Consider the following 13,712-nt stretch of genomic DNA (forward strand, 5'->3'; position numbering starts at 1 on the left):
AGTGTGAGAGGAGAAGATTGTGTGTGTGTGGTGGGGAGTCTCTCTAGACCAGGGATGGGGAACATCCGGCCTGCTGGCCGTACACATTATTTGATCTGCCCCGCCAAGACAATAAATCTATAATTTTTTTCACAACATCTGTATATTAATTTAATAATAATAATAATAGCATCAATTTTGCATGTGACGTAACCCCAAGCCGAGGGTGCGCCACTTCCGGTTTGATGTGGGCTGTTGGTACGTGTGAGGTTCTTCGACCACGTCGGCTCATTGAATAATTTTAAAACATCGATTACCGTGTATCTCAGTGTACAGGTCAGGTCTACAAGGCTCCAACATTATCCTGTCATGGATTTCCAAAGGAGGAGCAAATGAAGAAGCGATGTCTGTGTTTGTAGCATGTGTGAAGATACTTCGTAAAGACTGTGAACTCCTACATTAGGAGTTACGTGTCTACTAAATAGTTAATAATAATTTTTTTTTACTGCACAACCCCAAACACATAATGCTTTAGGAAAAGGGTTTTGTGACTATACACTCTGTATATACTATATACTTATAATGTGTTTACTTATTAGAAAGTTCCTCGAGGAGACAGAATATATATTATAATTTACAGACTCCAAAAAATGTTTTCGCAATGCTTTTCACATCAGCGAAGCAGTTGCAGCAGGCTGAGATCACACAAGTTACAAAGTGTCAACTCACTGTTGCGGAAACTACAGCTTGATCAACTACAGCAGACTCATTTGTTGGTAGATAATTGTGTACGGCCCGCAAATGATGTTATAAATATCAAAATGACCCTTGTAGAAAAAAAAGTTCCCCACCCCCGCTCTACAGAAAGGAAGGGAAGTGGAGGGGCAGGGGACAGAACCACGGCCGTTGCACCTGTGCGCAGACCGGAAGACGGAGGACTACAAGCAAGCAGGCAAAGGCAGGGTGTGTCCCTCCATGAGACAGCTTGACAGGCAGCAGCACTACCCTGCCTCTCACAGACCAGAGATGTCTGGCATTGCTGTGAAACAACAGACGGCCGCCTCGCTCCCCCTGTCTCCCTACCCCACCTCACCTCCACTCTCCCCTCCTCCACCCTTTTCTCTTAATCGTGGCGACTTGGCACTTTCGTCGTCAACGCCATTCTTCGTCGTATTTTCCCTCCTGCTTTGCAGTTTTTTGGTTTGTTTTTTTGTTGTTTTTTTTCTGTGGATGGTTTTTATTTCTTCAGGTCGCCGCATGTCACACAGAGCATGGATCTGTTGTGTAAGTTTGACTTTAGACAGTCTGATATACATCGCCTCCTCCCACTGTAAGACTTTGAAAGTTTGAGATTGACCATCTGTTGACAGCAAACGAGGCTGTGTCACAGGTGTAAACAACCAGCCCTGTAAACAACTGCCCACAGCTAGAGACATATTACATGTCGAAGCCGGAAATTTCAAACTTCAGACTTCACAATCGTGACCACAGGCTACTGACCACCCGCTGATGTTCTCTGTTTTCCTTAATGAAATTCATTAATTAACTAACCACATTAATAAGCAGAGGAGGTGAGCACGGCCTCCAGCTGCTGTCGGAAGCTGACAGAAATCATGTTTCCGCTGTTTGCCGATGATGTTGCCAAAACTTATTGTCGGATTGCCAAACCAACCGAATGTGTTTAAACGACAAAGCCAATACATGAAAAGTGAAAAAATAATTTTGACAAAAGCAATATAACGGCCGTCAGAAAAGGGAGACATCTCTCACAATGCGAACAAAGATTTTATGGAAATACGGAAGTGAGGGTGACAAATAGCTACACAGATGTCGGAATGTACTTTTTCCAACAAGATTAATTTTCATCTGATTGGGAGTGAATTGTGCGTGAAAGGAAAGAAATGATTGATAGAAAACTTAACAGCTCTTTCAACTGAATTCAAATGAAGTCAGTTTGTTTTGTTAATACTTCGTCGTCCAGCACGACAATAATGAAGCAGTCGCTGACATTAAAGCGCTTCTCTTTTTCTCTTTCTTCCATCCACCCTTCTCTCTTGTTATCGTTCGCGAGCTCATGTGTTAAAGAAGGAAAAATGTAGACCGATAGCTTTTCGCATGAAAAGCACGGGTTCACAAGGTTCCCAGTGGCGGACTGTTGGTGCTTGTCACCAATGCAGTGAGGATTGGCTGTCAAAGGTTCAAATCTCGTCTCGGGCACACTCTTCTTTTTTCCTGGCATCTGTTTACACGGCTGGCTGCTTTGCCTTTAGTTGCTGGCTCGGCATAATATTTAATAAAAAAGTCCCAGCCCTCTTCTCTTCTCCTCACACGACCCCCGGGGCGGTATGGAGAGACCGAACTGCATAGATCATTACAGCAACGGACATAACCCAAGATTGCCGGTAATTCTGCTTACACCGCGAGATGTTACCACATACAGAGGAGAGCAAACGGACAGCGAGACGGACACTGGGTGAGATGGGGAGAGAGATGGGTGTGGGGGAGGAGGGTCCGCGGTGACGTCACGACAGTCCTTAGTCCGTCCCACACACGGAGGTGCGCGTGGCGCGTGGCACTGGGGATGCGGCAACGCACACACCGCCGCCGGAACGTCGCAGCTGACACAAAGGCGTGCGGTGCAGCAGCGCAAACACTCGTCAAACACGCCCCACCCCTAACCCCACCTTCTCCCCTCCACAACTGCAAAAACTGCCCAAGGAGGGTGGATGCTTGGCTCAAAAAAAAACTTCCCAACTGGCCATTCCTTCCAAACTTGTATGTCTGCTGATCAATGTGTGTGTGCGTGTGCGCGTGCGCGAATGATTTTTTTTTAAATTGGCGCACCGCACATGTGCAGCCCTCCACTTTTTTTGTCATACAAACAATCCCCTCTCCTGCACCCTCCCCCCTTAGTTCTTCTATTTCTTCCCATTCTTCTCGCTGTCCAGGACCGGTGCCTTTGAAGTTTGGGAAGCAGTCTCTCTAATCTGCCGTGGAAATTCTCAGAAATATGTGACAGTTTTTCTATTTTTATAACAACTAGTAATGTGTTACAACACAAAAATGTTCAGCTATGACTCTTCTTTCTGAAACTTAAAACTTTTATACGACCCTCGTAAACCTACAGGTCACCGTAGTCTAGCCTAACTCGTATCAATCGACGGACCTCCACTTCATCAAATTTTATCCAACACTGCCGAATCCTAAACTTCACCTCAATACCATCTTAGGAATGCTTTCACCGACCTCGTGCAATTTAAACATCATACTGTCTCCATCTTGAAGAAAGTCAACACGAGTGGACGGCCTCCCGTCTCGAGGACCTGTAGGCAGTCTACAGTGTATGAGAGGACAGTGTCAAAACAGTGAAGGAAGGAGTCCCAACGGCTAGCTTCCATCGACAGAAAGTCAAGCATGCTTGAAAACGGGTCAGGACACCGCCACCCCCAGGACATCGGGGTGCTCCTTGACCCCGTGCCGCCCTCACTCCTGCTGGGTGGCAGGATGATCGTTTCTGCCATGGCCTGAAAATGTACTGCCACACACAGACACCCTAACTGTCATTCCCTCATCCAACAACGAACAAACAAGTGCAGATGCACCCAATACACGTTCACACGGATATCAACACAAACACACACACTTGATTGTTTGAATATGAGAATTGAAAGAAAAAATGTCGCCGTCACGCACCCAGTGAGGTATGTTTTCTCTCCTTCTCTCTCTCTCACTAAATGTCAGCACTGGCCCAGTCATATTCGCATCAACTGATACTAAAACATGTTTAATATCACATCAGTGTCTGCGTGATTCCGTACGGTCTGGTGCCGGGTGCAAACTACCACGTGACTACCGCCGATGTGTGGCGAGATTTCGCGAGGTCAGACATGTAAGGGGCACTAGCGTTTTTAGAACTCGCCTAATTATCGGGGCATCAATCGCTCGTAAACATCGGCCCCACTAGTGTCAATAATCATTAAAACACGGCAAGCGGGTGTGTACCAGTCCTTTTTTCAACTCTTCTTTCCGGGGAAACAATTAGAAGGGTATGAAGTTTTCTCCTCTTTCTGTATTTCTTCTTCTGCTAATTTCTCGTTGTAGCTCTGTGTGCGCAGGCGCGAGTGTTTTTTTTTTTTTTTTTTTTTTTTTTCGCTTTTTATTCCAGGGGCGCATTCATGAAGCGGGGATAAGTCAGTTTCTTCCATGAGAAATCGGGAGCAAGCCTCTTGTCTCCGTATTTACAAAGCCAGACTCTGTGGATGTTGCTGTGGATGTTGTTGTGGATGTTGCTGTACCTCTGAGACTCAGTATTATAAGGCAATACCCAAGATTCCCCGAGGCCGATGTTATGAACTGAGGTTCAGTTGTTGCCCTGGGGCAACATGGGCAACTCAAGGACAAGGGTTTTATTTCCGAAATGATGAAGTGGTGTGCAGACTCCGCAGATGTTGTTTTGCCCCTAAAGCTGTAATTAAGCTGTGGTGGAAAACATGACCTGGGCTAAAGAAACATGGGGTTTGGGGGTCGCAATATAACCCCGAAAATAAGATTTGTGTGTTTGCTGTTTGGCTCTGGGGAAACGACTTACTCAGAACCACGGCCCATGAGGGTTGAAGTAATATAAAGCTCTATCCGGCGTCTGCAACTACGAAGATAAGAAATTTGTCTTTGATTTTCCCCAGTTTACCTCTAAGCCATGACTTATCCTCACTTCGTGAACTCGGGCCCTAGAGTGATGCCAGTTGCTTGCAGACTGTTACCAATGTAAAGCGCTTACATCACTTGTAGATTGTGACCCATTGGCCATATCAACTGCCCACACAAGACAGATATTTCTTTCTGTAGGGACCCTGGCTGGACTCATCCATTTTCTCAACTGCTACTGCCACGAGTAAGTGAAGAAAGGCAGCAGACCACCACCTACCCTCCGCCCACAGAAGTTGTGTCAAACGAGGTGAAGACAATGAATATGTTTGCAAGCGACGGCCTCCGTCTGTTCGTCGATGATGTACACACTTCCAGAGTTCACTTCCCAGCTCCCCTACTTCCATTTGAAGGTGTTTACTGAAGTGTGTATGTGAAAAATCACGCATGAAAAAAAAATATACACATAAACATCATCTTTCCTCGCCCACTAACATTGACGAAGTAGATATTTTTGCTCTATAAGCCTGTCATTTTATTCCTTGATTTTTTTTTCTCCTTTGTCCGATGAAGACTGGAATCTCTCTCTCTTCAAAAACACAAATTCTAAACTTTTTCACCAAAAATGCCTCTGTGAAAATTCAGACGCAAACATTTCTTTCCGACATACCAACATCCACCCGTCTTTGGCGACTGCAGGTACCCGTGCGGACGCTAAACCAGGGGAGATCAGCGCTGCAGGCTTGTGGCCAGGGGGGGGGGGAGACGGCGCCCACCTCCCCACCTGCCGGCCCCTCGTCCACCATAGTTGGCAGTTGGCATGGCGATGGGTCAATAGAAAGCTGCCGTTATCTGATTGGTTGAGAATGTCTGATACAATTACCGCGCTCTAGCACCGGCTGGCTGGCTGGCAGGCGCGCTGGCCTTGCGCGCTTCTCTATTTTTAGCTCCCATGCGCGCGTGCGCTGGCGGCTAACGAACGTCGTTGCAGGAGGAGCTGGTGGAGGTGCAAGCACAAGAGTTGATGTGGGGTGGGTGGGGTGGGGTGGGGGAGTGAGGTCGACATGGCCACTTCAAGCGAAGTAACACACCCGTCCCCTGCAAACATCCACCCATGTACCCGTTATTCGTGTCCGGCACTTACCGTCATCTGCCGTCCACCACTACCACTACCACCACAACTCGCGACAACCGAAGTGTCCGTAGACTTCGGGTGTCCTCCTCCTCCTCCCCTCCTACACCCTCCCCACACCTTCCACCCAGCCGCCAGCGTGCCAGGGACTTGCCTGCTGCTCTCACCGCTACTTTGACTGACAGTCCTGTCGCGGGGAGCAGGTTGTGCGTGTGTGCGTGCGTGCGTGCGTGTGTGGACGTGCGCGCGGCTGGGAGAGAGAGAGAACACAAGAAGAGCTGGAGAGAGAGAGAGGGAAAGAAAACGCGCGAGAGTGGGAGAGCCACGCGCGCGCACACACACATACAGAGGCAGTCTCTTGAGACAATACCAGCGCTTGCTGCCTCCGCCTGCCGTGCGCCTGCCGCATACGCACACACACACAGCACTGGCAGCAGTCGAGGAGGAGACAGTAAGCTCGCCGCCTGGAGGGCCCCTTTACTCTCTCTCTCCTCCTGCTGCTGTAGTCCGCAGCGGCCATCCATCCGTCAGTGCTCTGCAGTCACCCACCCATGACGGAGCGTCGCCCTGGCCTCGTCTCTACCGCCACCATCGCCACCACCACCACCATCCCGACAACCGCCGCCTTCACGCCCGACCGGTTCGTCGCCAGTCAGTTCCGTTTCATTCCTGTAGGGCGGTGAAGCGTGACCAGCACCACCGAGTGGATACAATAAGTATAAACAAGAGTGTGCCGGCATCTTGACCAGGGAGAGAGAGCGAGAGGTGAAGGAGGAGGAAGAGGAGAAGCGGGTCAGAACAAAAGGCATCGAGTTTTTTTTTTTTTTTTTAGGGAGGGGGAATCCCCGAAAACGTGAACGACCCTGGTGTGTGTCGCAGAGGGGGAAGGGTCGCCGCGTTGTGTGCCGCCTGACTGGGTGCTGCTGCTGCTAGTGGTGGTGCTGCCACGCCACCCCGGGTGCGCGCGTGTGTGAGGAGAAGGAGAGAGAGAGATCAGATACGACAGGTGTGCTCAGGTGTGTGTTCGGAGACGTGCGTCGTGGTGTGCGCCGGCGCGGAACAGGTGTTTCTGTTTGTTGTTTTTTTTTTTTTTTTAATGATGGATCTACCTCACAGGCAGCACGTGGTCGTGCTGCTGCTGCTGCTAGTGGAGTACCTGAGCAGCCTGGCGTTGGCGTCGTCATGGGAACACATCTCATGTGAGTATCACGCCCTTGGCGGGCGACGACGTTGTTGTCAATAAAGAGGCCAACGCTCGGCCTGAGTGTGCGACTGCGTGTGCGTGCATGTGCGCGTGTGACCTGTTGATCACCGGGGTCAGCCGGCGAGAACAGGTGACGATGACCAGATCTGTTGTGGTGTGTGTATGTTTTGCACGATTATATGTCTTCACACGTGAGAGAGAAAGATTGCAGGCACAATCACCGTTTACCAAACACCAACATCCTTCCTCCTTTGTGGCTGCTACAAGCAACACTCTGGGGTCGGCTGCATAGTTGTGATATCTGGATTCTAACACCCGACTAACATGCTTAAAAATATCACTTGTGGTAGATGTTAAAATTCTTATAAATATATCAGTTTACTTGGCTTCTACATTTTAGAATCCAGCTACAACAACTGTGCACCCGACCTGACCTCGTCTGCTTGTCCTTTCTCACCTGATCATTCAACAGAAAACAAGCCTGCTTCTCCTATAAACAACAAAACCAGATGTTTACAGCTCTTGACAATACGTTCAGCAGACAAAAGATCTGTCATCAACCAAATAAACAACAACAAAACAAAAGCCATAATCCCGCGTGACTATGATGTGTGCGCGTGCACAGCTCGCCCTCCAGTGTGATGCTCAAGGAAGGCGGCAAATAAACTTCCTGTTACAGAGAATGAGCTTACAGACAAGACGGTAACATGGCATCATGAAAGTTTAATCACAAATGCCATCAATAATGCAGGCATACACGGCCTCACACCCGGCCTTGTGTGTTTGGCTAGTGCCGTGCAGGGTTCTCTACACCGCCATCACCTCTCCTCGCCAGGCACTGTGGACAGTAAACATCGTGTGGACATAAACAAGCGACTGGCAGAGACACTTCAACACCAGCTCACACACAGGACAGTTGCTGGGTAGGGTGGGGTGACAATGAGAGAAATGTTCAAATCTCAGACAGAAGGGTCGTGGAATTTTTTGCAATGTCATGGCGTCGACTAAGAAATGTAGTTTTTCACTGTGTGTATGTGTGTTGGTCTGTGTGTGTGATCACGTGCATAAATAAATAAAAATAAATAAGGGGAAATGGGTGTCTCGATAGAGCTTAAACAGTTTTTTTTTTACACCGAGGGCGACACCGGGTCCAAGTGCGTTGTCTAGAGTCTACAAGGCGGAACAGCGGAATGATCAGTGAGCTCAACTCACGTGCACGGAGGCGAATAGAAGTGTTTGCGACATCACACAACAGCGGACGAATGATGCACCGCTGAGCGAAAAACCAATTATTGGCTTTCTGGATAGAGAGAGGGCAGGACGGGGGGACAGGAAGCGGGGGGAGAGGGGGGAGGCAGAGCATCGTTTGATTGAGAGAAAGAACATCAAGCGTGTTTCTGTTCGCATGCGTGCGGCTTAAAATGAGCAAACGTTTTTGTTTGTTTATTTTTCTGGCTGGGAGAGGCTGGCAGACTAAAACCGTCATCGGAATACTGTGATGCGGGTTGGTTTTCTTTCTTTTTTCTTTTCCTTTATATTTTGTGTGTGTTGTGCGCGCGCGTTCTTGTGGGCAACAAGTCCGTTTCCGTTTGACGAGATGATCTCTGCTGTGTAACGGATGTTTGATAACCGTCGGAAAGCTGTATATGAGTAAGGTTGTATGTATTTATGTTGGTGTGTGTAGGTCTGGGTTTATGTGTGCGCACCAGAGAGAAAAAGCTTAATGTCAAACGTCTTATCGTTCAAAGCTTCACAGTTGTAAGCATTTCCTGCGAGGTGCACCAGACATCAATATGATGACTCCACACTTTTCCCCTCCTTACGGCCATCCTCCACTTTCCTGAAAATAGCAAACATGCCGGCACAAACAAGAAAGCAGGTTGGGATTTCCACAGAAGTACAGGGGAGAAGCAGGTGTTGCTGTAGACTGTAGTCAGAGGGCCAGTGTGGGCTGTATCGTATCTAATGGATGTAGGCAATATGTATGTGTGTGTGGACTGTATCTACTGGAATATGTATGTGTATGTGTGTGTGTCGGTGCCAGTGTGGGGAGGACATGGCAGAACAAGGCGTGCAGGCGTTAACAAGCAGCATGATACACCAGCACAGCTCGCTGTCCGACGGGAGGCGATTTGCAGCCACGATAAACACGGCGTCCGTCAAGACGTCCTCCCATCATTGCCCGCCAGCGCGAACACCGCGCACAGTCGCCGCACTTTGTACGTGGACATGGTGGTGATGGTGTGGTGGTCGTCGTAGTGGTGGTGTGATGGTGGTGCCGCTATCAGCTTTTGACCAAGACAACATCACCCCTCCCTCTCCCTCTCTCTCTCTCACAGTTCTGTCTGTTACAACACGCCAGTCGCTCTGAACTGAATCTTAAAAATCAATTCATCCAAACTGTCGTCTGCTTTGGTTCAGACGTGTTCAGTTGGTGATTTCAAACATGCTGCTAGCAAGCCACAATTTTAGAACTGATGAGAAAGTAGGTGACTGTAAATATGTGGTGTAAATGTGTGTATATAACACCAAAACTTGTACAAATCACTTCCAAGACATGCTAGCTTGTATCACAAATAATGGGGTAGATGACAGTGGTTAGATGAGCAAAATCACTTCTTAATGTTTTGTATGAATTTTATTTAATGCATGGCACGGCCGTTTTGCGGTTAGTATGTTTGTCATGTTGAATCTGTAGATGATGATGGAGACATTACATGTAGCTACAGACATTACATGTAGCTACACAACACCACCACACCAGCACAGCTGGAGACACACCAGACATGTATGTGACTCCCACTACCACCTCGTGGCAGCCGTAAGGTGCGTGATTAGTGGAGGCAACATCAGCAGAGATCGATATGTTTCTGTGAGTAATCAGAAAGCTGAACGTTGGTCTACACTTCCTTCGCTCTCACAACGCTCGCCCGCCTTCTGTCCCAGTAATAAGCCTTCAAAACTTGCCGATTTTTTTCTTTTGTGTGTGTGTGTTGGTGGTGTGGGTGGTGGGCCCACTATTTAGAGTTTCTTGCCTTACCGTTATGTCTTCGTCTGCATTTGTCATCTTATTTCCACCCCGTTATATTTTATATTTTTAAACAATTTTCTCTTTTTTTTTTGCGCCAGACCCTTAATTATTATAATATAAAAAGTAATAAATTATGAAAGTAACTGTTAAAACTGGACTGATCAGTCTAGCAATACAATAGTGAAGACCGAGACCCACCGTGAACCCGCCGTATTAAGTGAACAGTTTATACTCTCTGTAGCAAAGTCACTGTAGTCGGCCACGAAATAACTGAACACGAGGGACGCGCCACGAGGTGTGAACAACTGAACACGAAGTAAGAAGTGAACAATTGAACACTCGTCAGAAGTGAACAATTGAACACTCGTCAGAAGTGAACAATTGAACAGGCAGTTCAAAGGAAACACAGCATTGCGACCAACCAATACCCTGGAGTCAGTGGCGGGTTTCGCAGCCCAGGCGCGTGCATTGTGTCGGATGAACCACCCTGCTGCTGTAAGAGCATGAGTCACACGTGCACGATTCGCGCACGCCAACGATCTCTCTCAACACCCAAGAAAAAGAAAGAAAAAAAAAACAGTTCTGGCACGCGCGCCATTGTCTTGTGACAGCAGCCCGGGTGTGACAACAGCCGTGACAAACCTGACATCGCACCACACACAGTACCCACAACCACACCACACACCATACCCACAACAACACCACACACAGTACCCAGCACACCATACCCACAACACTGTGGCAATCGAGGCTGCAGGCACGCACAATTGAACACCCGGGGTATTTACTGCATTAGTACACTGACCACTCATGCGTTATCGGCTAAAGACGACAGCTGACGCCAATGCGCTGTAGCCGGAATCAGACCAAACAAAACAAAACAAAAACAAACAAATAAAACACCAAAGATCACAAAATCCGCGGGCCTTGTCGCTCCATTACAGACTGAGAGAAAAGTGAGGTTTGCATGAGTCCGGCACTACAGTGGTCGTCCCTCCTCCCTCGCTCCCTACTGTGTGACGAGGCACCAGTCCTGGGGTGGCTTTCCACCCTGTTCCCACCCTAACGACGTGTTGTTGTTTTTAAGCCATTGCTTCTGGTACGACACTTGCCTCCCCTGTGGAATTATTATGGAATACTGACACAGTGAAGTCTGTGAAGAGTAAAGAAATGTAAGAACGGGTATGTATGTGTGTGATTTCAGTCGTGTTTTTAAATTGCCCGAGACCGCTAACGGCGGGTGGGAAGGAGCTCGAGGAACACCCAACACCGCATTGCGCACGGAAGGCTGGGGTGGCGCAGATGAGGAAGGCATGATGGTTGCAGGTGAATTGTCAGACACTTGCATGCACGGGTCACTCGTCTGGTGGTGTCCTCAAGGGGAAAGTGGCTACTGGCTCGACCATCATTCCCTTTTCTGCCTCTCTCTCACTCACACACACCTCAGGAAGGAGGTGGTAGAGAGAATCAATTAGCGAAGCAAGTTTGGCAGTCCATGTGAGAGGTTGACTTCATTCCTGTCATGTACATCTCCTTCTCATCTCTTATTACATCTCGCGGCTGCTGAGCTACCCGCCCGCCATTAATCCCCTCACACCCCTCCCCACCACCCCCGCTACTTACTGTACCACACTTCTCGCAGTGAGAATATAGATAACCAGCTGGAGGCCAGAGGGAGGGTAACATGTGTACAAATCCATCGATACCCGCTTATTGCATCCACTGGATGGCGGCCGTTTGTAGGTGAGTGAGTGTGTGTCGTGCTACACAGAGTGTAAAGGTCATTGTACTCGTTACAAAGTGTCCACGACGAGAGAGCAACGACAACATAAATCAATAAGACAAGATGACTAGGCTTGAACCGTCGTCTCCTACTAGGTCGTCTATATATGGGGGTACACATTATTTACGTCCTACGTAATTCACAACATTGATTTTTTTCTTCTTTATTTTTTTAAGTCTGTGATTTATTTGCCAGAGAAGAGATTTGCCTCCCCATTACAAACCACAACGGCTTATCGGGAGTGTTTGAATGTCTCTGACATTTGTAGGTCTTGGAGGCTCGAGGACAAACTCGACAACTTGGTTGGGTAGATGATAAAGGAGTTCTGGAGTTAGTCGGGTGGGACGCTGCGTCCCATGGACAGGTGGGAGGGGAAAGTGGGGAGGTACTGATGCTCTAGCCGGGTACAAAGCCAGGTCTGAGACCGAGTCTCGACTTCTCAATCCGTTCATGTTTCTTTTCGGTAGATATTCGTGAAGTCACGTGACCCATTGGCCGCATACAGGTGAGCTTTCGTGCGCCACATTCTGCGACACCGTCTGCTGCTGCGCGGCAAATTGAGGCTGGGTGGTGTGAAGACATAATCAGGGGCTTACAGTAGGTTTATCATCATCGTCAGGATACAGGCACGTGCAAAAAACTTTCACTCGCGCCTACAGTCGGCTTCCACAGGTGTGACATTACACACCACCTTCCGGTGTGGCTTCAGTAGGAGCCGCGATGAGAGAAGGTCGGAGACGCGAAATGGAGGATTAGGGCAAAAAAAGGAAGGAGTAAAGAAGAGAGGAGTGACAAAAAACAACTTACAGACGAAAAATGAGGGGCGACAGCAAGCGGAGGAAGATGAGGAGGAGAAGGAGAAGGAAGACCGAGTGATGACCACTGACTAGACTGTCGCCGGGTACACGTAATAGTATCGGCGCCCTACCCCAACACACACCCCTCCTCTCCTCCTCCTCTCTGTCTTGCTGCCCGCGCGGCGTGTTGACGTGAACGAGCGACGAAAGCGGCGCGGCTAATGACGCGCGGCAAAGCCCGGCTGTCCGCACCGCGAGATGAGCAGTCCGACACCCTGATGATCGAGACGCGATCGACAAACAGGGAAAGGTAGGAGGGGGTGAGGGAGGAAAACGGGTGAGGTAAGGGGATGGTGGGGTGGGGTGGGGATGGAGAAGATCGATCTGGCACGTGCAGCTTTTTTTTTTGCGAGAGGTCGCGGCAGCCGCCCGGTGCTCGCACACGCGCGCTGGAGAAACTTCGCATCTTCCTACCTCGAGATATTGTCGGATGTGAGCAGGGATGAATTAGATGTGAATGATCGGAAGAAGTTGGGGGAGGAGATAAAACAGCAGTATCCGGGTGGGGAAGAAAGGTTATAGGGGAAGCTGGGCACAGGTAAGATGGAGAAGCCAGACCTGTACAGGTCAAGGGCACAGCGAAAGTGGGAGGTGGGAGGAGAGAACAAGATGCACGACTAACAGATGGTTGTTGTTATTGTTTATAGGTAATCTTAAGCGCCACGTAGCGAGGTCTTTTTCATCTACCCGCTCCAGTGCAGGTACTATGCACCCCAGTCAGCAGGCAGTCTTTTCATCCTCTGGGCAACATGCGATAGTCTGAGCACTACTCACTATTTCTGTCGGCTGCCTTTGTCTTGTTTGTGGGTTTGTCTGTCCGGAGACATGGTTGGGTTCACATTGCTCTTGTATCAGCTGAATTATTTTTCTTCTGTTTTTAATGTCCGCCCGACTTCATTCTGGCCATCTCTCCCCACCCACGCCCCGACAAACACTTGGCATAAAATGTGAGAAAATAACAGAAATGTCAAGCATACGGCCTGAATGGCTGCTGCTGCCTGTTGTCACAGCGATCTCAAGACAGTTCGTTAACTTCTCCACCGATGCCGTAGTCCGGTTATAGGCGGGTGTCTTGGCTGGCG

At 48.8% G+C, this 13,712-nt stretch overlaps 2 protein-coding genes across 3 annotated transcripts in view; one reads left to right on the top strand and one right to left on the bottom strand.

Annotated features, from left to right (window-relative positions):
• Positions 1-13,712, bottom strand: part of LOC112558643 (cysteine--tRNA ligase, cytoplasmic-like) — a 244,072-nt gene that overhangs the window by 100,333 nt on the left and 130,027 nt on the right. The gene's annotated exons all lie outside the window — the stretch shown is intronic.
• Positions 5,406-13,712, top strand: part of LOC112558644 — a 130,239-nt gene continuing 121,932 nt past the window's right edge. Inside the window, exon 1 of the mRNA XM_025229216.1 lies at positions 5,406-6,954. Within this exon, the coding sequence (XP_025085001.1) occupies positions 6,852-6,954 (103 nt within the window). The 5' untranslated portion in view covers positions 5,406-6,851. The remainder of the gene's footprint in view (positions 6,955-13,712) is intronic.

This window comes from Pomacea canaliculata, linkage group LG3 (assembly GCF_003073045.1).
Source record: "Pomacea canaliculata isolate SZHN2017 linkage group LG3, ASM307304v1, whole genome shotgun sequence".
NCBI lineage: Eukaryota > Metazoa > Mollusca > Gastropoda > Architaenioglossa > Ampullariidae > Pomacea > Pomacea canaliculata.